Below are 25361 nucleotides of genomic sequence, written 5' to 3'. Positions count from 1 at the left end.
GTGCAAACATCAGTTCTATAATGTTATTTTTAAAAGACCCCTTTCCCCCCCTTGCCCTTCTTTTTAAAAAAGCACATAACCACAAAAAAGATCCCCTTGGAAGCTGTATTTCCTTAGTGTGGTTAGAGAAACAAAAAGAACTAAGCTAATGTCCAGCACCAACGGGAGTGGTTAACAGTAAACACTAATGGTTATTACTAACATTCTTTATAATGATGCCCAAGTGTGGTACAATTTAGTCCTGTCTCTGGAAGTTGAATATGCCTTCAATTGTGCTCTTCTCTTTGCTTTCCTGATAAAGTCTTCTTTATACGCCCCATACTTCTTATATGGGCCACAGGTCTTTTTAGCCACCACTAACTGATGAAGAGCCTGTTAAATGGGCTCTGCATAGTTCTAATTTCTTTCTCAATAAGAATGACAGACATGTTTGTCAACTGGTATTGGAAGTAGGGGCAAGAAGGAGGATGATGCATCTGCAACAAATATCTCAACTCCCAGTCAATACTAATTTCAGGTTTTCTAGTCCTCTGTAGAGATAAGGGTGGAGGAAAGTAAATAAGTCACAGTTTCTGGAAACGTGTAAGTATAGCTGCATCTTGGGTTGGAGTAGTATACTGTACGAATTGGTAGGACTGAGAGGAGAGTTACACAAGAGGACGCCAAGAGGACAGCTGGTTTGAAACTATTACCTCTGTGGAAACCCTAACTGGTGGAACATAGGAATTGTTTACTTCTCACAGCCGATCTCTGGTATACTGTCTAATGTTTAATCTTGCCCTGTGATTAGAGATTATGCAAATTTTGAGCACTGTTTCTTCCAAAACTAAAGTTCAAACCAGAGGTGTAGGAAAAGGGTGAATATAATTAGAAATTCATCCAACTTAGTCATCTTCAGAAATGAAAAGACTAAAGAAAATTAGGGCCATCTGTGGTTCATCTACTACCTAAGTATTTTCCCCCCTAAATTGGATATATTCCGAAAACTATTCTTTTTTAAAATGGGTTTACCATGTAGTAATATCAGGAACGTTGACAGAGTGTCATATTTTAGGTAAAACTAGTCCCCAATTTGTCTACTGCGGTAAAAATTATTACAGAGAATGCTTTACTATGGAATAAATTCTGATGTCCTACTAAACCTCAAGCAGGCAGAACCCCAAATCAGTTTAAGAGCAATATCCCCAGATGTTATGTTGTTGTTGTTGTTTTTTAATCTCACTTATCCTGGCAATCCATTCATCTGCAAGTCAGAAATTTGACTGTAGGGAAGGATCAAGTCATGTATGAGTCTTCCAAAACCAGAAACCCAAAGCCAGAAGTGTGGTTATTATTCCCTTAGAGAAGATAATTCCAAAGAGAATCTGTATTTCCCAGGAGCCCTTTATTAATATTCTAAGTATAAACCTCTGAAGTTATCCCATAAGGCAATTTGGAATAAAGTCTTTTGCCAAAATGTTTGAAGCTTATGAACAGTGCTTCCTCAACTTGGTGTAAATGGGATGCACCCCTAGATGATTAAAAATACTGACACCTGGCTCCCACTACAGACAGTGTGATTTAATTTAATAACTGGGTGAGACCTGAGTATCATGTCTTTAAATCCCTGCCCCCACATTCTAATGTACAGCAAAATCTGGGAACCACTGCTATAGAAAATGGTGTCTTCAAATTCTTCTGCCTTCAGTCCTGGGATTGACAGGAAAAAAAGTCCTAAGTTTCTTATTTCTGAGATGTTTTGGGGCTGAATGAACCAAGAAAGCACAAGACAACACCCACCATCCTGGAACCATTTTCACATAACCATGGTATTTTCTCTCCACAGAATTTCAGGCAAAAGTATAATAGAGGGGCAGCTGAAACCATTGTCACATTTACCAAATGTAAGCCACTCCACCCCCAATCTGTAGGGACAAGGAGGCTGGGGAGGAACAGTAAAGATCTAATACAATTTCTCCTCCCATCTATAAGTTCCCACACCATGGAAACTTTGGGTAAGTGCATCAAAGGCTGGCTCACTACACCCTGAAATCTTACATCTTCTCTTTCCTTCTTGCTGGGGTAGCCACACACTGTACCCACACTGGGGGGCAGCCAACAGAGGTCATCATGCCCTCGGCTGTCCAGCTGGAGTCCTTGTCTGAAAGCTACTGGAAATAAGAAGGATGGTATCATCTCAATGGGACAGCTTTGAAGAAATACTTGCCTGAGGCTGAGATGGAATCACACTTGTCCACAGTTTTACTGCTTTATGGCCTAACAGGAAAAACCAGGATAAGAACATGGCTAGTAGCTAGGTTACATGAGGCACTTTTCCTTCCAGTCTTCTTCAGCTAGAGGCTGACAGAAACAGCTAAATGCTGAAGCCTCTTTTTCTTTCTGGTAACCCCCACGTGGCATTTTCAGGGTTTGTTAACAGAGCAGAACCAAACCACATTGTAGTTTTCAGTGCCAAAAGAAGGGGAGATAGTAATGTAGAGAGAGGAATGGTTGAGACTGTCAGAGGGTGGATGATCTTCTGTCCAGAGCGGCTTTGCAAAGCAACGACTCTTATTATTATAAACGGTTCTGGATTTCCTTCCTCTAACTTGTGACAATAAGTATTTTGAAATTTTCAATGGCTTCTGTTTTGGGTTGAATTGTGTCCCCCAAAACAGAAATATTGAAGTCCTAAACTTCCCATAGCTAGAATGTGATCTTATCTGGAAACTGTCTTTACAAAGGCAATCAAGTTAAAATGAGGTCATTTAAGTGGGCTCTAATCCAGTACGACTAGTGTCCTAATAAAAAGGGGAAATTTGGCCACACTGACAGACACATACAGAGGAAAGAAGATGTGAAGGCAGAGGGAGAAGATAACCATGTGACTGGAGTGATGACATCTATAAGCCAAGGGATGCCAAGGATTGCTGGCAAACACCAGAAGCTAGAAAAGGCCAGGAAACATTCTTGCCTACATCAGAGAGAGCACTGCCCTGCTAACACCTTGATTTCTGACTTCTAGCATCCAAAACTGTGAGATAATAAATTTGTTTTAAACCACCCAGTTTTTGGTAGTTATTGTAGTCTTAGGAAATATGGCCTCCAAAGCAGACCTGGCATTGATTAAATCAGATTTTACCTCAATTAGCCTCAGTGAATTACTGCTGCTAGCCAAGATTACAGTCTAGGTCAGTGGCTCTCAAACAGAATGGGTGGAGAACAGTGATGATGGCAGCAAATCATAATTTCTTGGGAAGTTGTTTCACAATAAATAGCTAAGCTCTATAAGACTGCTGATTCAGAACATCAGGAATAAGGGACAGTCAACATATCTTTTAAACAAGCTTCCTAAGTGATATCACTGACTTGCTCTGATCTCATGTACCACTATGCCAATCCCCAACTGAGTAACACTAGCTTAAATAAAAGGATAAAACTTCGGCTCTTTCCCAAATTTATTTGTCAAGCCAATGTAACTCCACTCAAAATCTCCACAGGCTGTGTGTGTGTCTTTTTTTCATAAAAATTCACAAACTGATCCTAATATTTATATGAAAATGCAAAAACCCAAGAATATCCAAGGAAATCTTGAAGAAGTACAATAAAGCTGGAGAACTTATAGTACTAGATACCAAGCCTCAGAAAGCTATAGTTATTAAGACAGTGTAGTACTCACACAAGACCACAAATGGATGAGTAGAACAGAAGAGTTCAGAAATAAACCCACACCCCACACCTATGTCACTTGACTTATGACAAATTTGACACTGCAGTGCAGGGGTGATGGTGGAGAGAATAGCCTTTTTCAATAAGGTGCTGGGTCATTTATGGTCATTTATGTAACCATATACATAAAGTAGGATCTTGACTCCCAACTAATACCCTAAAGAAAAATCAATCTCAGATAGACTGTAGATCTATATATGAAAAATTTAAAAAGTAAAGTTCTCAAAAAATATATAGGAGAATATCTTTATTATCTTGGGAAAGGCAAAATTTTCTTTCCTATTTATTTATTTGACACAGAGAGAAAAGCATATGCAGGGAAAACAGCAGAGGGAGAGCAAGAAGCAGGCTCCCCACTGAGCAGGGAGCCTGATGTGGAACTCGATCCCAGGACTCTGGGATCATGACCTGAGCCAAAGGCAGAAGCCCAACTGACTGAGCCACCAAGTGCCCCCCAAATTTTCTTAAATAGGACACAAAGCACTAACTATAAAAGAAATAAAAGATAAACCAGATCTCACAAAAATGAAGAACCTCTAATTCATTTAAAGTTACACCATAAGAGAAAAGGCAAGATACAAAATAGAAGACATTATACACACCCCCCCCCGATAAAGGACTCATAATCAGAATATGTAAGAAATTCCTACAAATTTATAAGAAAAAACATACAGCCCAATCCAAAAGTGGTTAAAATGTTTGAATATGCACTTCATAAAAGATTTCCAAATGGACAATAAGCACATGAAAATATATCTTATCAATTTCATGATCTTCATGGAAATGCAAATTAATATCACAATGAGATACCATACCAAGCATGATGGCTGAAACGAAAAAGACAAGTAAGGTCAAGTGCTGGTAAGAATGCAGAGCAACCAGGGTTCTAATCAGAAGTAGGACTATGAGTCAGTTCAGACACTCATGAAAACTGGCAATATCTACTGGAGCTGACCAGATATGTACTGAAGGGCTCAGTAATTCCATTCCTTTTATTTTTTTTAAAGATTATTTATTTATTTATTTATTCATTAGAATACACAGAGGGGAGAAAGAGAGAGAGGCAGAGAGAAGCAAGCTCCATGCAGGGAGCCTGACGTGGGACTCAATCCTGGGTCTCCAGGATCACGCCCTGGGCTGAAGGCGGTGCTAAACCGTTGCGCCACCAGGGCTGCCCAGTAATTCCATTCCTAAGTATATACAGAATAGGAATGTGTACATACAGTCTTCAAAAGACACATACAACAATTTCTGCAGCAGCATTTTGCACAACAGCCCAAACTACAACAATCCAAATGCTCATCAACAACTGAATAGTGTTATATTCACATAATGAAATACTATAAAATAATGAGAACAAAGTACCACTACATGTAACAACATGGATAATTTTCAATGGCATAATGTCAAACACCTAGACATTAAAAAAGTACACAATGTAATGATTTTATTTTTATAATGTTCAAAATAGAGGACACTAATCCATGAAGTTGGCAGTCAGAATAGATTTTTTTTTTTTTTAAGTGGTTAGTTATTGGAAGGGAAGAATGAAGGGGCTTCTGGGGTTGTGGTAATAATGCATTTCTTCATCTAGGTACTGATACCACAAAGTGGGTTCATTTTGAAAACTTGATGACTTGCTTGCTAATAATTTGTGCACATGTTTATATCTGTTATTGTTCAATAAGACCTATTAACATAAAAACAAAAACACTTGGGTTTGTGACTCCTGTGCATCAGTATCAGGATCAGCTGAGATGTAAGCTAGTTCTATACTTTGGGCAGTCTGCCCAAACTCCAGGGTAGCAGACCAGTCTAGTGTCTAATGCAACAGCGCTTGGGGTGGTAGTGGTGGGGGAAAGTGTTTCTACTTTCTCCATCCATTCTTTCTCCATAGTGATAACTGATTCTGGGAGATATTTTAATAGAATAATTCTAAGGAGCAGGCTAAAAGCTGAAAAGCAGAGGGGAGCTTAGTAAATGGGAATATGCACAGTATTTTAATATACTGAATGATAAAAGAAAATTTTCAAAAGGTGGGCATAATCAGACTCAAGTAGAAGGCAGATTTTTCACTGAATTAGTTCAGGGTTAAAAAGTTTCATTGATTTTGAGTTCAATTGGGGTAGAAAAGTATTCGATAGCAGTCTTTTCGGCTTTTTAAAGACATACTAAACAAAAAATAGAGTACAGCTTGTAGGAGGGGAAACTACTCAATTTCTCACCATAGCCTTTTTGTCACAGAGCTTGTTGCTATGGAGAAGGCCATGAAGGCAGCAACTAGGGGAAATAAAGGATCTGGCAGGAGTAAGCACAGTGACAGTGGATTAAACAAAAATTCCTTGAGCAATTAGCAAGTAGCAGGGACTATAAATGACACACTTTCCATTTTTTCCTAACCCCTACCCTTCTGAAAGTACAGGGGCTTGGTTTGCCACTATAATTTAACTCAAATACAGAGAAGGCTGAATGGGCCTAACAAAGCCTAAGCCTGGCAGACAAAACACAGGCCATTTAGCAATGCTGCCTCATGCCAGGGGGAATGAGCTACCTACCCACCCCTATCCTGGGGAAATGATCTCCAGCTGCCTAAATTATGAAGTTGATGCCCTATGATTTCTTTGTTCAGTAAAGCCTGAGGGAGATAGGATAATGAAGTATCAGAAAAGGTGCAGAACAGCTTCTTGTTTCATAAAGCAGTCAGAGCCAGAGAGAAGAGAGAGAAAGAGGGAGTTCTTACTGGTATCATTAAGAGGCAACAGCAGCGACCTGGGAGCAAAGCTCTGCCTGAACCGGTCTGAAAACTACTGCTGTGGGAGAAAAGGCTGGTTGCCAAGTTTGTTAATAGCTTCTGCCCATCATTGTTACAGCAGCTTTATCAACCAGGGCAGGGCCAGGACCTGTTTTTAGCAGTGTAAGCACTGAGACCAGAGGGCTCAACAACATCTTCCAGCAGATCTCACCACAACCAATGAATGATTAACAAAGACAGTTCTCTTCTGTCCCACACAAATGATCACAGAATTGTAAATATCACAAATGAAAGGACCATAGAGATATGTGGACCAACCTCCTCATTTCACAAATGAGGACACTATGGCCCAGACCAGTAAAACAACCTTATCCTTTTACCTCTTGGAATCATAGGCCAAATCATATGCCATTTATACCAGACTGTATTTATTGCCTTAGTATCACTTACTGGGTTTCATACGTAAGTATTAGTAACTAAATTATTTTAAAGGATAACATTCATAACAAAATATGTATGTCTCTGAACCCATCTTAAAGTAACAACTGAAATATCAAAATAATCACATTTTAAGCAATCTTGCTCATCTGCCAAATCCATAGTCTGGCCAACTATACCACCCCACTGTGCTTTCCTGGGGTGAGGGAGGTGATGGGTGACAGTACACAAAAGGACATCTCTCTTCCTTGGATATTAGTTTATTTTACAATTTGTAAAATGAATCTCAAAAAAGTCCGTAACTGAAAATTTTCCTTAGGGCTTCAGGATTTAAGTATATGACAGTGGGCAGATAACATAATCTACAAAGGTATACAGACACGTAACTGCCCTAAAGCATCCCCTGGGAGTCAGCTGCTAGGTGGGAAAAATGTGTTGGCTGTTGTTTTGGGTGGGGGAGGGGTGGGAGAAAGTAAGTATTGATTTCCCTAATGTTTCCTTTGTGTGGCTGCTGTTGCCATGTGGTGGTCTGTTGCTATGAAGATTTGTGGTGCCAGACAATGGCTGCTAGACTCTTTATGACTCTCCTATTGGTGGAGCTGTTTCTGCCGGAGTCAGGCTAGTAAGTAATTGGCTAAGCAGTGGAGAAAGCATGGTCACTGTGCACCATTTCTTTCTCCAGGTAAGTGCTGCCTGAGGGAAGAGTGAAGGTGAAGGACTGTTAATTAGGTAAAGGAAAAAGAAAAACCAAAAGCTGAGAACCAGCATAACTTTCCAGTATAAATATCTTAAATTGGATACTTCATGGTTTCACACACATACTTCCCTACATCAGAATCACACAGAATATACCAAGGGTAACTATCAAGGTTACCATTTCCATGAAAGAAGATTAATGGACAGCCCCTTCTTTTTTTTTTATTTTTATTTTTATTTTTTTTTAGCAAGAAGGATAAAGACCTGAAGCTGGGATCTGCAATCAGATGAGGATGAAGAACTGCTGAGGCAGGTTCTCAGTGGAGCTACCACAGGCAAACTAACTTCCTGCTAAGCAAAACCACTGCCTATTACTCTGATAATGAGAAAACTGCAACCCACAGACCAAAGTACAAGGCTCAACCACAGAGTTTGAAGCAGGGCCAAATGTTCTCCCAGGTAACAGGCGCCAGAGTCATAGGAGTCACCTTGGGTCTGTGCAAATGTAGTTACTGAAGAAGGGTGGCTTCTTCACCCTCCCACACATTTATTCTTCTATCTCACAGTTTATTATTACGCTTCCAGAGTACATATTACATAAAGATCATCTAGCCCCTTTGCTGTCCAATATAGTAAATCACTAGTGACACATGACCATTTAAATTTAAACTTAATAAGAGTTCTTTTTTTTTAATTAATTTATTTATGAGAGACACAGAGAGAGAGATAGAGACAAAGGCAGAGAAAGAAGCATGCTCCATGCAGGGAGCCCGATGTGGGACTTGATCCCAGGACTCTGGGATCATGCCCTGAGTCAAAGGCAGACACTCAACTGCTGAGCCACCCAGGCATCCCAAATTTAAACTTAATAATCCTCAGTATCATGTGCCACATTTTAGGGTGCTCAGGATTACATGTGACTAGACTACCATTTTGGACAGCGTATTTCCATCACAAAAAGTTTTACTAAACAGTGCAAATCTAGCCCAAGCCCCCATAAATTAGAAATCTATGGCTAGGATAAGTTAAGAGACTTAACCAAATTAACACAAGCTAGCTAAAGTTACCATCTGTTCTAGAATCCAACTCTCTCAACGCTAGTTCAGATATTTGTTTTGCACTACTATGCCTTTAAGATACCATTAGTCCTTGAGACAGTTATTCTCAAATAGTTCCTGACACTCTTATAGTTTTTGAATAAAAATACGGAGATGAGGATACTTGTGCATATTTATTTAATGAGTACAGAAGTTGAAACTCCCTTCTCTTTACTAAATCTTTAAGCTAGAATGCAGCTTTGGAAGATGGGCCAAACTTACAGCTTTTCATTCCATACAGGGAGTTGTACTCGCTTCAGCTTCAAAAACATGGTCTTAGAGCCCTGTAACTTCTGTCTTTCTGATTTGGTGGTGGTGGTGGGGGGTGTCTTTCTGATATTCTGGTAAAGGCCAGACTGATTTCAGAGATATTTTAAGAGCAACTGGAGTGGAAAAGTGAACCCAGAGAAACGATATCACAACTTTTTAGCAGCAGAATCCCCTTCAAATATAGTTTCACAAAGAAGCCTAACATATAAATCACCCCAAAGTAGAACTATTCTGGGTTGTATGTGGTGGGGTAGCAAAGGTGGGGCCTGAGGCCTGCCCACTCAGCACCCCATACTCCTCTTATGACTGCTTCTGAGGCTCCTCCATGCTCAAGTTCCTCAGACTATAACTTCAAACCATTTCCTTTGAAAACACCTAAGGTTCTATCTCTGACTTTTCTAATTTCAAAAGATTGGTGGTGGAAGACAAGGAAGGAAGGAAGGGAGGGAGGGAGGGAGGAAAAGAAGAAAAAGAAGCAAGCAAGCGAGCAAGCAAACTCTTATTATTTTTAGTTAGTACATACCAAATGAACCTGAGAGAGGTTACCAAAAAATTATATTTTTATCTACATATCTAAAATGCATGGGCACAAGGCAGAGGCAGTTTAATCAAATATTTATCTATAGTTTTACTTTTCGTATGAAGACTGAACTAGTTCTTGGGGGAAATAAAATGATATATAAAATGCAATTTCTGGCTTTAGGTATCTTATAGTCTAATAAAGTAGAAAAGACACCTAGGAATCCTAGGTGGAAGGACGCCTGAGTGGCTCAGCAGTTGAGCATCTGCTTTTGGCTCAGGGCGTGATCCCAGAGTCCCAGGATCGAGTCCTGCATTGGGCTTCCTGCATGGAGCCTGCTTCTCCCTCTGCCTATGTCTCTGCCTATGTCTCTGCCTCTCTCTCTCTCTCTCTCTCTCTCTCTGTCTCACGAATAAATTAAAAAAAAAAAAAAAAAGGAATCCTAGGTGGAAACTAATAAGGATAGGCTTATATTTACTGTAGTCCTAAAAGGCTGCAAGAGAGAATACAGAACAAAAAAAATGTTTGAAGTAATGGCTGAAGACTCCCAAAATTTGAAAAAAGACAAAATTACAGATTCAAGAAGATGAATAAACCCCTAAACAGGATAAACACAAAGAAATCCACATCAGATACATCACAATCATAATCAAAATGCAGAGAAGTAAACAGGGGAAAGTGACACATTACTTATAGGGGAACAATGACTTAAGTGATTACATATTTCTTAGAAACCATGGAGGCTATAAAAAGGAAACAGAGCATTTTTAAAGTGTAAGAAGAAAAGAAATACAAATCTAGATGTCTGTATCCAGAAAAAATATCTTTTAGAATTAAGGTGAAATAAAGACATTCTCAGAGAATTAATAGCCAGTGAACTTGCTCCAAAAGAATTAGGAAGAGATTCAGATTTCAGACAGACGGAAAACAAGAGAGATACAACTGGAACACCAGGAATGAAGAAAGAGCAACAGAAATATTATATGGGTAAAAGTAATAAACTACTCTCTTGAGTTTTTTTTTTTTAAGATTTTATTTATTTATTCATAGAGACAGAGAGAAAGAGAGAGAGAGAGAGAGAGAGAGAGGCAGAGACACAAGCAGAGGGAGAAGAAGGGACCATGCAGAGAGCCTGACGAGGGACTCGATCCAGGGTCTCCAGGATCACACCCTGGGCTGCAGGCGGCGCTAAACCACTGTGCCACTGGGGCTGCCCTCTCTTGAGTTTTTAAAGTATATATCACATGACTGAAAGGGAAAATTCTCTAAAAATTGTCTGATGGGGTTTTCAATGTATTAAATGTAATTCATAGGACCAGGAGTTTACAAACTTTTTTAGTAAAAGACTACACAGTGAATATTTTTTACTCTGCAGGCCATATGGTCTTTGTTGTAATACTCTGCCACTCTAGTGCAAAGTGGCTGTAAATACATGAAATGAATACGCCTAGGTTCCAGTTAAACTTTATCTATGGGCAATAAAATTTGGATTTCATATAATCTTCACAAGAATAATATTCTTGTTTTGATTTTTTCCAACTGTTAAAAAACATTACCTGTTTTTGGCAATGAGCATAAGACAATTACAACATAAAGAAAGGGAGGGGAAAGGGTCTTACATAGTGGTAAGATTTCTACATTCCACTTGAGGTAGTAAAAATGTTCCAATTTTAAGTAGACTGTGGAAAATTGAATACATATATTATAATCCCCAAAATAACCAGTAAAACTATACAAAAAGATGAAGAATAGGGGTACCTGGGTGTAGGGTCATGAGTTCAAGGCTAATGTTGGCCTCCACGTTGAGTGTGGAGCTTGCTTAAAAAAAAAAAAAGATGAAGAATTAAAATTAAGAGTCAGAAATAACTCTAGGGAGGTGTGAGCCTAGAAAACAGGTAGAATGGTAATACAGTAAAACAGGTCATAAAAGTAGGCGTAATAAAGAGAAACAGAAGAGGGAAAGAAGCAAAATTTCAGGAAAAAGATTATTCTTTTTTAAACATTCTGAATTTAAGAAATCAGCTTCTGGTGATGTATAAAATGGGATTAGCCAAAAGGTCAAGTCTAGAGATAAAGATTTGGAGATTGTTCATATAAGGGAGACAGCTGGAGCCATGAATATAAAAGACTGCACTTCCTAAAAGAAGGCTGCTGAAGCAATGACTTCTGGGATTTACGACGTATGAAGGTTATGCAAAGTAGAGCAGCAGAGCAAGCTACCTGCTTCCCCTTCTTCCTTTGTGTGGGAAAACAATGTATCCAGTTAAAATACTACATTTCCTTGCAGAAAGGGTAGCCAATGAGATGTAGGCAGAAGTCTTAGATCTGGATTCTGGGAAAGCTTGTCAAAGGGAAACAGATTAGGTGGATGGCAGAAACTACTTTACTTTTCTCCTTCATTTTCAATCCTGGAAAGTAAATGTGATGTCTAGAGCTACATTAGAAATCTTGCAATGAAGATGTAACTTTAAGGAGCCTGGAACACTGATGACATTAGAAGTCATCACACTAACCCTGCACTGCCTACCATCAGAGTTTTCTTATATTAAATCATTATTACTTCATCTTCTGTTCCTAGCAGTCAAATCCCATTCTTAACGCAATGCTTCCTCAACTTTCCCCATTATGGCAAACATAGTACATGAAAATAATATATGTGGATAAGGCTGCTTGTCTAGGAGAAAGGAGTGGGGCACCAGTTGCCAAAGGCCCTCGCTAAAGGCCAACAGAACAGAACCAATATTTCAGCACCCTAAAACCCTTCTGGAATTTCTGACCTAATAAATACAAGGAGGAAGTACCGATACAAAGAAAATAACCAGTCAAAAAGACAAATGAGATTTTTGAGAGGTATGATAATGACAAGAGAGGAGAGTTTCAAGAATAGAGAAACAGTAGAGCTTCTAAAAGTCTAGGGCAGACTGAGAAAAGACCTTTGGAAAATTCATTGGTATAAGATTATTTCAGTCAAATGGTGGCAGAAGAAATCTGATGGCAAGAAGGTGCATGATACCGAGTAGGTAAAAAGAGATTGTAAACAGCAATAGCAAGCAGTGATGAAAAGGAGAGAGGTCAATAATTCAAAGGGGTAGCAAGGATGAGGAAAATACTTTCACTGTAAAAAACTGTTGCAGAGGGAAAGAATTTAAATACAAGGGGAAAGAATAAAGACGAAGAAGAAAGAATAGATAAATTCATGGTATAAAATCTTAAAGAATCTTCAGAATAAGGAGAGAAAAAGGAAATAATAGGACATAAAAATACATTTTAAGAAAGAAGAGGGAAGCTGGGAGGGTTTAGGTGGGTGTCTTTGATCCTAGCTGTTTAAGAGCATGAAAAGAAAATGAATTGGGCTAATGAATGAATCTTGAGAATGAGGTTAAGCATTGACAAATGTGAATGTAACAAGGTGATGAAGGAATTGCTAAGCAGTACTGCAAGCTCAACGTTAAGTCAGCTAGCATATACTTGCATCCAAAGCAACTGGATTTTGTGAATTCTTCCACTTGTCAGACTAGGATCAGGAGTTGAAAAATGCAGGTGGAGATCCCCTGAATGGGAGACTGGCAAGATAAGTAGTTTTGTTTTTCTGAGAAAACAAATTTATAAAAGTGTATAATGAAGTTTCATCATTGGTATTAATATTTTTTAGTTTTGATTTATGAAACTGTTCATTTTCAAAATATAATAGCCAATGGTTCTCCTATTTTTCACTCCAGTGCTCTTGCCACCATACCACAAATTCTTCCAGAAAGCACATTTGCTAAAGTAATGCTACACTTAGTGTGGCTGCTTAAAAGAGAAAACCTATAGCATCTCCTGGAATTCTTAAAGTTAGCCTTGCCTTTCTTAAAAACACCATAGAAGCCAGGAAGCAATTTTGTCTCAGCAAAAGAATATGTTCTGCCTTAAAGATTCTTTTTTTTTTTTTTTTTAATTTTTTTTTTTTTTAATTTATTTATGATAGTCACACAGAGAGAGAGAGAGAGAGGCGGAGACACAGGAGGAGGGAGAAGCAGGCTCCATGCACCAGGAGCCCGATGTGGGATTCGATCCCGGGTCTCCAGGATCGCGCCCTGGGCCAAAGGCAGGCGCTAAACCGCTGCGCCACCCAGGGATCCCTACGCCACCCAGGGATCCCGCCTTAAAGATTCTTATACATTGGGACATCGGCCTTCGGCTGAGGGTGTGATCCTGGAGTTCCAGGATCAGGTCCTGCATCGGGCTCCTGCATGGAGCCTGCTTCGCCTCCCTCTGCCTGTGCCTCTGCCTCTCTCTCTCTCTCTGGCTCTCGTGAGTAAATATATAAACTCTTAAAAAAAAAGAATAATAAAATCTTAAAAAAAAAAGAATAAAATCTTTAAAAAATAATATCTTTTTATTTGTTTATTTATTTATTCATGAGAACCAGAGAGAGAGAGAGAGAGAGAGGCAGAGGCACAGGCAGAGGCACAGGCAGAGGGAGGCGAAGCAGGCTCCATGCAGGAGCCTGATGCGGACCCGGTGCGGGATCCAATGTGGGACACACTCCCGGAACTCCAGGACCACGGCCTGAGCAGAAGGCAGGTGCTCAACCACTGGGCCACTCAGTGTACTCCCCAACAAAAAAAAGATTCTTATACATTGTTTCCAGGACCCTGGGTTAAAGTATGCCTTGTGAACTAGGAATGGACTTGGAACCCTGTTCTTTTGATTTTTTTTTTTTTTTAAGTGGCTCCACCTCCAGCATAGAGCCCATGGTGGGGAATGAACTCATGACCTCACTGAGATCAAGACCTGAGCTGAGAAAAAAGAGTTGGATGCTTAACCAACTGAGCCACCCAGGTACCCCTGATATTTTTATTTGAAGTGAGGTGGGACAAAATGAAATCAGGTAGAATCAGACCTCTGCAGAAGTGTTAAGTCTCAAAAAAGCCAAAGAAAACATTCCAAGTTATACTTGAGTCTTAAAAGTCCTAAGGTTGAGCCTAGTCAAGTAAGATCTTTACAGTGCTAGCTGTATTATGAACAGCCTAAAAAGAGGTAGAATCTGCAGGAATTTAAAGATGTTTCCAAGGCAAGGTTTGCACTATAAGCTAGGAAAGAAAGAAGCAACACTACAGGACAGGTAGGCAAAGAAACGAGGAAGAATTGAGGTCCTGACCCCTACACCTGTTCGCAGCAAGAAGGCTCAGTTCTACAAGGACCTCATAATCCTCCATTTCCCTCAGAGGCCAAACATTCACAGCTTCTCTCTAAGCTCTAAGGATTTTTCCATTTGAAGATAGTAGTTTTGCTATCTTTGCTGGGCAGAGACAGACAGAAGTACAAAGAGTCAGGTAGCAGACAAAAAGCCCAGAAGGCTGAAGGATTTTTTAAAAAAGTATCCATATATAGTTCTTATTATTAACTTGAGGACAGACTCAGTATACTAGATCTTATAGATCTGCAGAGAATGATCTTTGCAGGAAATCTCTGTCACCTGAAGATGAAAAGGAATGTAAACCAACTCTGATCCCAATTCAGACCTTTACCAACTGACAGTTCAGGTGAAGGCCCTCTGGGAGGGTCAGAAAGCAGAGTAGAGTATATAATTGCAGAACAGTTCTCTTTCCCTTGTGATGAATGAAAAAGAAAGAGGAAAGGTACTAAGCCCTGAAATGCAATATAATAAATGGGAGAAAATATGATATTAAAAAGTAAGAGAACTAAAAATCTTATAGGTATAAATTAGAGTGATCTCAAATCTGGTGACAGTAGTATGTATTCTGAGTTTCAGAGACGGTCTAGAATTTTGTAAAGTATTTGATATGGTTTCTAATTTCAAACTATTTTAGTATCCATTGGATATATGTTAACATAGATCTAGAAATAGCAATGACTAGAGGCACCTGGGTGGCTCAGTAGGTTAAGTGTCTGCCTCCAGCAAGGGTCATGATCCCAGGGTCCTGCATGGAGCCGCACATCAGCAAGGAGTCTGCTTCTCCCTTTGCCCCTCCCCTGCTCATGCTTGCTCATTTTCTCTCTCTCTGAAATAAATAAAATCTTTTAAAAAATAATTTAGAAATGACAATGACTAGATGTAAGCATTCATTCAAATAGTCTTGAAGGCCTACCATAGATGCCAAGTATTAAGTAATAGATATTCAATGATGAGCAAAATAGTCCCTGAGCTCACAGATTTCTAAAACATGGAAGAGACAGACATTATTAGAAAAATAAAATTATATAAAATTACAAACTGTGATAACTATTGTGAAATAAACTGCAGGGTGCATTCAAAATGTGTAACAGGGGAACTTAGTAATAAGCTGTCAGGTACAACCAGAGAGCCTTTCAGAAGAAATAATTTAAAAAGTGTGTGTGTGTGTGTGTGTGTGTGTGTGTGTGTGTGTGCGCGCATGCGCGCACGCGCACGCCCTAACATTTCCTTGGCAGGGAGGGAGAACAGGGATCCTCAGATAAAAAGGTATCCATTGTTCTCAGGAGAGTAAAAGGGTTAGCCTCATTTTCCTGCAAAGTTTTCGTCAGGTTCACATATATGAAAAGTATCTTGTCCTTGGAGAAAAGTCACCATTATGAAGATGGATAGAATAAATAGGCAGGAAATTGATGTCTTCTATCTTCAATATATTGAGGCAACAGGCCCTGAAGGTTGCTTGGTGTCACAGAGCTGTGGTCTGGACATGTTTGTTATTCCAACAGACTCTGTGGCTTTTTAGATGTTTGGTCATAGGCAGATGATTTTTAAAATTAGAGATAGCCACTTGTGATTTCCAGATTGTATACTGAATACACCTACCCAGAGTCAACTTCTAGGGTCAACCTCTCTCTCCATTGTCTCTGCATCAGTTTCTAACACAAAAGGATTTTTTTTTTTCTGGCATGACAATCTCAGGCACACTATAAAACCTCATCAGCAATGTTATTCTGAAAGCTGAAGCTTTACTATACTGCTGTTTAACAATGTGAAAGCCAAAAAACCACAGAATTTTTTATATATATCACCTCAATGCGTACTGCACGGTAGACTTTAAATAAATACTGAATCACAACAAAATATTCAGAGGAATAAACTTTGATTAGAAAGACCAGAATGAAACACCTGAATTTCCACAGGCAAACTGACAAGATAGCTTATGATAATTAGAAATAATGAGCTGTGCTCCTCTGGGCCTCTACACTCCAGAGTGAGGATGCTTTGAAAGTCTGGTTACTGATGCAGAGACTTGGTGGGACTGTGAGGCCCAGCCCCTCTTTAAACCACACATTCTTTAACAAGAACTTGGATTTTTTTTTTTATAAAAAGAATGTATGTGCTGAAATCAAATTGCCACAGATGGTACCAAGGGATCAGAAATACCTGGTGAAGTCCCTTTGCACCCCTATTTTTTCAGGTTTATGAACTTCCAAAATAGAAGAGATTCTATTCTCAGGGACAAATGGAACATACTAGAAGTCTGGATGTTAGCCTCAGGCAGAAGCACCCTACAGTGAACCAACTGCTTAGCGGATGCCTGAAAACAAGACCATGTGAACATTTCCCTGTTGCCTAGGCCTATAAAATCTGTACTAAGTGACAGATGCATCAAGTGGTGTGGGTGGCTGGGCAAAGAGGCAACCAGTGGGAAGTTACTGGCTGCACCGCCAGGTGTTAAAAAAAGGCAAGAGCTGCATATTCAATGAGCCAACACCAAGTCAATTTAAGGGTGACTGTTTTCTGTTTCCTTGACTCCAACAGCTGTCTTTTCATTATTTTATTCTCTTCAAGCCTGACCCAAAAGTTCATTTACATTCAAATTCTCCCATATAAAATGGTAAAGAGGAGTATGGAGAGTATAGACACAGTTTGAATTACCTGGCAAGTACTTATCGAATGACTGCTTAAATAGCAGGGCTAACACCGTTGATAGCTATGAAGGGGAGATAATTAATTTTAAAAAGTGGTAATCTTGAGAAGCTGGATGATTTCACCAAGAAGTATGCTGCAATCCTCTGGATAGGTATCACCAGCAGACTATGGTCACTTAAGACTCCTAAAAAATAATTGGTGTTGTTTACAACAATAAGCCCATGTTGGCAGAAGTAGGTTGAGAAGGGATGGGAAAGTCACATATAGCACTTACCATCTTCTGTTTCCTGCCACACGATGCCCTCGAGGTTGACACTTGTCCCAGGTTCACAGGGGCCCAGGCACTCAGGCTCTGTAGCTAGAGCCACATCACATGTGTTGACCCCAACTGATCGGGTACGAACCATGATCTGCTCACAGGGGGATGAGATGTCATTACTGACCACTGGTACCAAAAGGTGCAGTGGCAGCACCGCCGGTGTAGAGACAGGGGACTCCATCTGTGAGGAAAGAAAAGTAGTAGCTGAGTTGCAGAGAGAACATTTAGAGGAAATACCTTCTCTATATTTAATCTAGTCCTACATTCTTTCCTGCCAGTGTGGAAGGCTCTAAATATAAGACTTCGGTCCTTCCTTTCAAGTTCCAGCTCATGATACCACCACATATCTAGTGGTTTATATGGTTGGTGCAGCTCGATTTCTTATTAATGATCTTTCTCATAAACTGTGCTTAGCTAAAAGTGTATTAAAAAATCCTGTCTCATTTGAAAATCTCTAGTGACAGAGAACCACGTCCAGATTTCAACAATATTAGAGCACACAGACTGATGAGAAAGAAAAGCCTTCTAAGGCATGTTCCACCGCCACCACTGTTTCCCACCAATCTATCATTTGACAAATAATACATTAATTGGGTATAAAATCCAAGAACATGGGTAGGGATAAAGAAGGGGAGAAAATAACCAGATCCTAGGAATGTTACTTCAAGACTAGTGCTTTAATTCATCTTTAGCTAGGTGGACATCTACTTAAAAGTTATAGGAGGGCTAGGAGCAACCTGATGGGGGTTTCTAACCTGTAGAGATTACAGCAGTGACTAACTAGTTAATGAGAATAGCATTTTGGAGCCTGAATCTAACATCAAATTTATCTTTAAGAAACAGCAGGTGCTGTTACTATCCAGAAGCCAATTCATGGCAGTCTGCAGATGAAGTTGATTATGCACACACAGAAATAGGAGAACACAAAAACCAGAAATCTACCTCTAGAATTCGAACCTCTCACACGAATGCAGTTTCTTAGAAACCAAGAATTCAATATATCAACAGTTAAAAGTTATAATAAAGAGGGTAATAATCCCTTAACTTTTTAAAATCCTAGCATTTATCAGACTGATGAAAGTACTGTCTATAGGGCCCAAATCCTAACTGAACACAGTGTCCTGCACATGCAACAGTGCTCAATTCACACACTGACAAATCTTCCCTGAAGATTAAGTATGACACCAATCAATAGACTTAAAAATGAGAGTCTTCTTCCCCTTGTGAAATATTTTTTTTCTTAAAGGTTTATTTATTTCGAGGGGGGGCGGGGAGAGCAAGCACAAGTGAGCGGGGGAGGGACAGAGGAAAAGAATCTCAAGTAGACTCCCTGATGAGCTCAGAGCCCTAGGTGGGGCTCCAATGAGAGGCAGGGCTCTGTACCATGACCGTGAGATCATGACCTATGCCAAAATCAAGTCAGATGCTCAAATGACTGAGCCACCAGGTGCCCCATAAAAGATTTTTTAGTACAGTTTGAGTACTCCTTCAATGGACCTACATCCAGACAGCCACAAATGCATCCATAATCCAAGCTACTAGACAGTTATGCAACAGAACTCTGGTTTTACTGAATGACCACTGCTCTACCTATAATCCACTTCTCTCCTCTTGACACATACACACACTCCTGGTCTCAGATACTACTCTAGAAGCTGAGATCTGGGTATTGCCTCTACTCTATGCAGTTAGCTCTCCATTTTTTGGCTTAGAAGTCACAGTTATTTGTGAATCATCACTGCCAGATTCCACTGAATGCTAGAATATGGATTGTTTTAAAGATTTTATTTATTTATTCATCACACACACACACACACACACACAGGCAGAGACACAGGCAGAGACACAGACAGAGGAGAAGCAGGCTCCATACAGGGAGCCTGATGTGGGACTTGATCCCGGGACTCCAGAATCACGCCCTGGGCCAAAGGCAGGCACCAAACTGCTGAGCCACCCAGGGATCCCCTAGAACATAGATTCTGATGAATTCTGGTACCTGAGAAGCTGTCAAAACATTATCCCTATCTGCTTGTTGGCATGCATCCACCTCCTATCCCCCTCCCCATACGTCCCTAACTCCACCTCTTTTATAAAATGAAATGGAAGTCAAAACCCATACAATGAATTTTCTGCATTATGGTCAATGCCAACAGGCATTTTTGCTTTCTTTTTGCACTTCTGAAAATCAGGCATTCATCATTTAATTTGGCAACCTTCTTGGGATGTGGTAGGTCCCTGAAAGACCTTTAAAATTTCTATGCACAGATCAGAAAGTAAAAACAGAAAACATAAGCTCAACTCTTTACTACCCCTGTGTATAGCTGAAATCTGAGTCTAATCATCAAGCTCTTTCAGGAACTCTTCAAGAAGGTTGCTCATATCTCTTTGGAAGGAAGTTTCCTGGAGATTTTACCCTTGAGAATTACTAAAAAGAGAAAATTAGATACAGAGTACACAGATCATCTTTACTCTTGGCCTCACCTCTGTTTTGTATTTTTTCTCCTGGGGAAGACCTGAGACAAAAACAATTTCACAATCAGTATATGCATTTTCTTTGCTTAGAGTTTGTTGTCTTTTTTATATCATTCTTTTACTAGCAAGAGAAATTCCTTCAAGGTCTTCTTTCTTGGACAGATTGGCCTGAACCTTAAGTCACTCCTCTGAACTTTCTGACTACCTCACTTGAGCATGTCTTGTTGCAACCTGTTCCATTGATGAGACAGCAATCCTAAACACAGAAGGAGGATATATATATATATATATATATATATATATATATATTATACACACACACACACACACACACTCTCTCTCTCTCTCTGGGGACTTACATATGTATATATATTCCCTATATATACATATATTCTCTCTATATATACATATATTCTCTCTCTCTCAGGCATCAAGGACAGCTGTATCTAGAACTGGTTTCATTTCCTGCTAGGTTATGCAGTGTCTCTGGGAGGCCAAGGAGAAGGGAAGCTACTAACACTGTAAATAAAACCAAGCCCTCAGTTCTGTACCGGCAGATCCTGAAAACGTCTAAGATGTAAGTAAGAGACACTCTTGTTGCGCGCAGTTTGCCAAATTAAATCCTGCTACAGAATATGTACAGAGAAGGAACTTAGCAGAAATGATTAAATAGAAAAACAGAATTAATATACAAAGCTGATTAACACGTATACGGACCAAACTACTCTTATTGGTCAGAGGTACTAAGTAGAATTCAAGATCTCTGTGTGAGGATGACTTTATTTAGTCAGTTAATTAAAAGAGATTTTTTGAGGGGTGGGAAGAAGTAAAGAAATCCACCTATGGGTTTAGAACCACTCAGTTTCCTACTTTGCAACAGAAATCTGAGGAGAAATCATAGAGCAGCACAATAATGTTTAATTACAGCTCAAGCTCTGCTAATTATCATTTGGTCACGTCTAATCTACATTAAGCCATAGTGCATAATAAGCAGCTCTGTGATATTCATCTAATAACCTAGATGGCTTTATGGGATTTCATATTCTACTATTCACTGGAACAGCTTCATTTACCATTCTCCAGGAAAGGATAAAAATCAGAAAAGGACTTATTTTGCCACCTTTTCCATATACCTAGGATACAAAAGCAGGAATTGTCAAGGGACTGGTGCCAGCAGGGAAAATTAAGTAACGGGAATATAAAAAGTTAAGGTCATTAAATATCTTAATAGCTACAACAACCATAAAAGCTGGGCCAATTCTTGGTCTCTGAAATGCCAAGGAGTGCCACCAGGGCTCCTGGGACTCACTGAATAGGGAGATAAAACAACAAAACAAAAGAAAAACCTGAAAAGAGAGAATTTAAAAATGGAAATATCGTAAGTTTCCCAATAGTTCATGTCCTTTATTTTTTAATGATACTTCTTTTCAATTCACCTTTAGATATTAGTCTTAATAGCACCTATTAGAGATCTAAGTGCTGATAGGCAGGTGACACAGAAATGAGGACTGGAGAGAATAAAGAAAGGCCAGAGCCATTAATCTCCCCTCAAGAAGTAATTATACACTGACTTCAGCTGCCTCCCACACATGAGAGGAACTGATGGAAGAAAAATTTCAAGGCTGCAACATAATTTGGGGGGATAGAAAATGTAGCAAAGAAATGTTTGGGACAGATCTTTCCCCCTCCCCTTCACAAATATGAGTCTGATATCTTCACCTTCACAGTCAAAAGGTGGAGAGGAAGACTGTTCTACTGACAACTGCTATAACTCTAAGAAACTCCTTTTATCCAAGAATGAAAGATAATCGGAAATAATGGTTAGATAAATGTTCAGATATATTCAGAATGATCAGAGAAGATTATATAGAAAGCAGAATGTCATCAAATATACATTAATAGCTATGTTCTCTTTTTTTGATAATTTCAAATGTCCTTCAAGATTTTACAGTGACTCAGCATCAGCAATGCTAACAATAATCTAGGTTCCTGATTCATGGATGAAACATGTAGGTACTCCCCTAAAAAACTTGTTTGGCTCACAAAATTTTTGTTGTGGGGTTTTGTTGTTGTTGTTTTTGAGAGAGAGTGAGTGCTGGGGAGGGGGTGAGGGAGAGAAAGAATCTTGAGCAGGCTCCATCCAGTTCAGAGCCCAGCATGGGGTTCAATCTCATGACCCTGAGATTACAACCAAGCCGAAATCAAGAGTTTGATGCTTAACCAACTGAACCACCCAGGTACCCTTATGGTGGGTTATTAAAAAGAAGAACAAGTATTTATTTAAAATCCCATTTATCAATTTTATTTATTTATTTTTTTTGAGAGAGAGAGAAAGAGAGGGTGGGGGAGACAGGCAGAGGGAGACAATCCCAAGCAGACTCTGCTGAGTGGGGAGCCTGATGGGAGACTCGATCCCATGGCCTAGAGATCATGACTCCAGAAGAAATTAAGAGTCACTCAACTGCTGAGCCACCAAGGCATCCCCCATTTATCAATTTATTGGTCTCTCAAATTAAAATACAGAGAAAAAAAATCCTCAGTTATTTGAACTGCCTCCTATTGACTGAGATTTTGAGATAAAATAAGTGTACTGTATTTTCTTAAAGATTATCTTTGCTTATCCTTGAAGATCAGTAATTGCTTGTTTGCAAGAGCCCGGCAGGTAGAAATCATAGAATGAGGATGGAGGGAGATATCTGAATTCCTCCATTCCATAAAGCTAAAGCTCTTGACAGAATGCAGAATATTCCAAGTAAATCACAAAACAACACAACAGGGGATCCCTGGGTGGCGCAGCGGTTTAGCACCTGCCTTTGGCCCAGGGCTCGATCCTGGAGACCTGGGATCTAATCCCACGTCGGGCTCCCTGCATGGGGCCTGCTTCTCCCTCTGCCTGTGTCTCTGCCTCTCTCTCTCTCTGTGTGGGACTATCATGAATAAATAAATAAAATCTAAAAAACAAAACAAAACAAAACAAAACAAAAACAAAACAAAAAAAACCCCACAACATTTAAATATTAGTGAAGGAGGAAATCACCTCCTTTTCAAACACTCTTTGACCCTGACTGTTGGTAGGAAGGAAGGTAGAAAAGAAGAAGGGAAAAGAAAGCAGAGGCTGCAGGTCTGCTGAGCTTCCAGATTTCACTTAAGATTGCTTTGAAAAAGAATTTGATTGTAACTCTGGTTAATTTCCAAGACATCTTGTAGCAGAAGGCAAGGAAGAAAAAGCAAAAAAGAAAGACACGGTAGCTTGCTCCATAACCAGCCATCCAACAGTTCTTTGAAGCTACATACTATTATTCACAGAAGACTTACTTTAGCACTCAATTTTAGCCAATCAGCGCCTGGTCAAGGTCAGCAGTGAAGCTGCTCCAGTCTGTACTTCTATAGAAAATGCAAGTGCAAGTGAACATACAATTTGAAGACTGTAAGACTGGCCATAAGGAGTTCTCCTGCAATGATCCCTATAGAATCTCAGGCTCAAACCCGAAAGACCTCTTCTGGTAAAGAGGAGATAGCAGATCAAAAGACCCTAATAATTTAAGCCTGTCTAACTTTCCAGTGTGTGGGGATGGATATATTATGTTGGAAGTATAACAAAGGAAGAAAAAATATCATAAATGAAATCAGTGCATAACACAAATCACATGGCACTGTCCATACTATGACAAAGGTTTTGCTGAAAGAAGCATCTATTCTGCTCTTCTAAGTCTTCTCACTCCATAATCTCCTGCCTTCTTGAAATTCACCACATTGTCCTTCAGCAAAGCTATTAACTTTGCAGTTGATGAGTGATGATAGGGTCCTAGGTACTACCTCTGAAACTATTTTTTTCCACAGAAGGTTGATGATCCCTCCCATTTCTGTATTGTTCCAAGGGAAGCACTAGAATCAGCTTTTCAAGAATAAAGAATGAGAAAAATTCATTCTTTGGCTATACTATTTCCTTTCCTGAACACAATTCTTACCTCCTTTCACATTCTCCTTTCCTAAAAAGTCAGGACTGGAGATGGTCATCTCTAACTCCATTTTCTTACCCCGTAGGATACAAAAACAGAAAAAAAAAAAAAAAATAACCCACAGACAAAATAAGGTGAATACAACAGAAAGCTAAAGCCTTTTTTTGAATCATTCAGAATCATAGATATCAGTAGAAGAGTCTCAATTTTTTTTTAATTTTTTATTTATTTATGATAGTCACACACAGAGGCAGAGACACAGGCAGAGGGAGAAGCAGGCTCCATGCACCGGGAGCCCGACGTGGGATTCGATCCCGGGTCTCCAGGATCATGCCCTGGGCCCAAAGGCAGGCGCTAAACCGCTGCGCCACCCAGGGATCCTGAAGAGTCTCAATTTAACCTATATCATGGATGGACAAATTGTACTAAAGAACCTAATCATCATTTATATTGACGGTCCCATTAGATAATATGAGAATTCTGAATTGAGGCATCACAAACCACATCTTGTTCTGTAGTAGCTTGGGAAGGAGAAATAGGAATGATTCTTCCTACTTCAAGGTAGCTGTTTTTAAATACTTTGGTCTTGGGAAACCTTCATAGTCTTAAAAACAGAGAATCTTACAGAGCTTTGATTTTTACAGGATTTATCAGTTGATATTTACTGTACTAGAAATTAAAAGTGAAAGATTCTAATGTACTAAAACAGCTAATGATTTTGAGGGGTGCCCGGGTGGCTTAGTTGGTTGAACTTCCAACTCTTGGTTTTGGCTAAGGTCATGATCTTGGGTCCTGGGATCAAGCTCCCACGTTGGAGTCCATGCTCAGCATGGAGTATGCTTGGGATTCTTTTTCCCTCCCCCTCTGTTCCTTCCTCTGCTCATGCACTCTCTCATAAACAAACAACAGACAAATAAAATATTAAAAAAATAAAACTACTAAAGATTTTTGAAATGACAAAATTAGAGCCACACAGAACATATTAGTAGTTGTCAGGAAGAAGGGTTGGTGGGAGATAGAAAAATTGAGTATGGCTAGAAAGAGCAACACAAGGGATCCTTAATGCTCCAGTAATGGAGCTGTTCTGTATTTTGACTGTGTGGGAAATAATCCAGGCCTACACATGATAAAATTGCACAGAACTAAATATGCGTACACACACACACACACACACAAGTGAGCACAAGTAAAATAGAGGAAACCTTAACAAGATAGGTGGACTGCATTACTGTCAATATCCCTGTTGCAATACTGAACTATACCTCTGCAAGGTGTTACCATTAGAGGAAACTAGGTAAA

General features: G+C 39.5%; 1 protein-coding gene and 1 long non-coding RNA gene across 6 annotated transcripts in view; one reads left to right on the top strand and one right to left on the bottom strand.

The window, feature by feature from the left end:
- Window positions 1-25361, bottom strand: part of ZNF609 (zinc finger protein 609) — a 209115-nt gene that overhangs the window by 38806 nt on the left and 144948 nt on the right. For all 4 annotated transcript variants that reach the window (XM_072809062.1, XM_072809061.1, XM_072809063.1 and 1 more), the window contains one exon: window positions 17587-17812. In XM_072809062.1, coding sequence (XP_072665163.1) covers window positions 17587-17812 — 226 coding nt within the window. The remainder of the gene's footprint in view (window positions 1-17586; window positions 17813-25361) is intronic.
- Window positions 7448-25361, top strand: part of LOC140623097 (uncharacterized) — an 18709-nt gene continuing 795 nt past the window's right edge. The window contains exons 1-3 of one of the 2 annotated variants that reach the window (XR_012022778.1): window positions 7448-7580; window positions 7843-8053; window positions 20531-20680. This is a non-coding gene — a long non-coding RNA (uncharacterized lncRNA). The remainder of the gene's footprint in view (window positions 7581-7842; window positions 8054-20530; window positions 20681-25361) is intronic. The other variant, XR_012022777.1, reaches the window with a different exon arrangement.

The sequence above is a fragment of the Canis lupus genome, chromosome 32, assembly GCF_048164855.1.
Source record: "Canis lupus baileyi chromosome 32, mCanLup2.hap1, whole genome shotgun sequence".
In the NCBI taxonomy this organism is placed as follows: domain Eukaryota; kingdom Metazoa; phylum Chordata; class Mammalia; order Carnivora; family Canidae; genus Canis; species Canis lupus.
The sequence above is the reverse complement of the archived record's forward strand: the minus strand, read 5'-3'. Positions and strand labels throughout refer to the sequence as shown.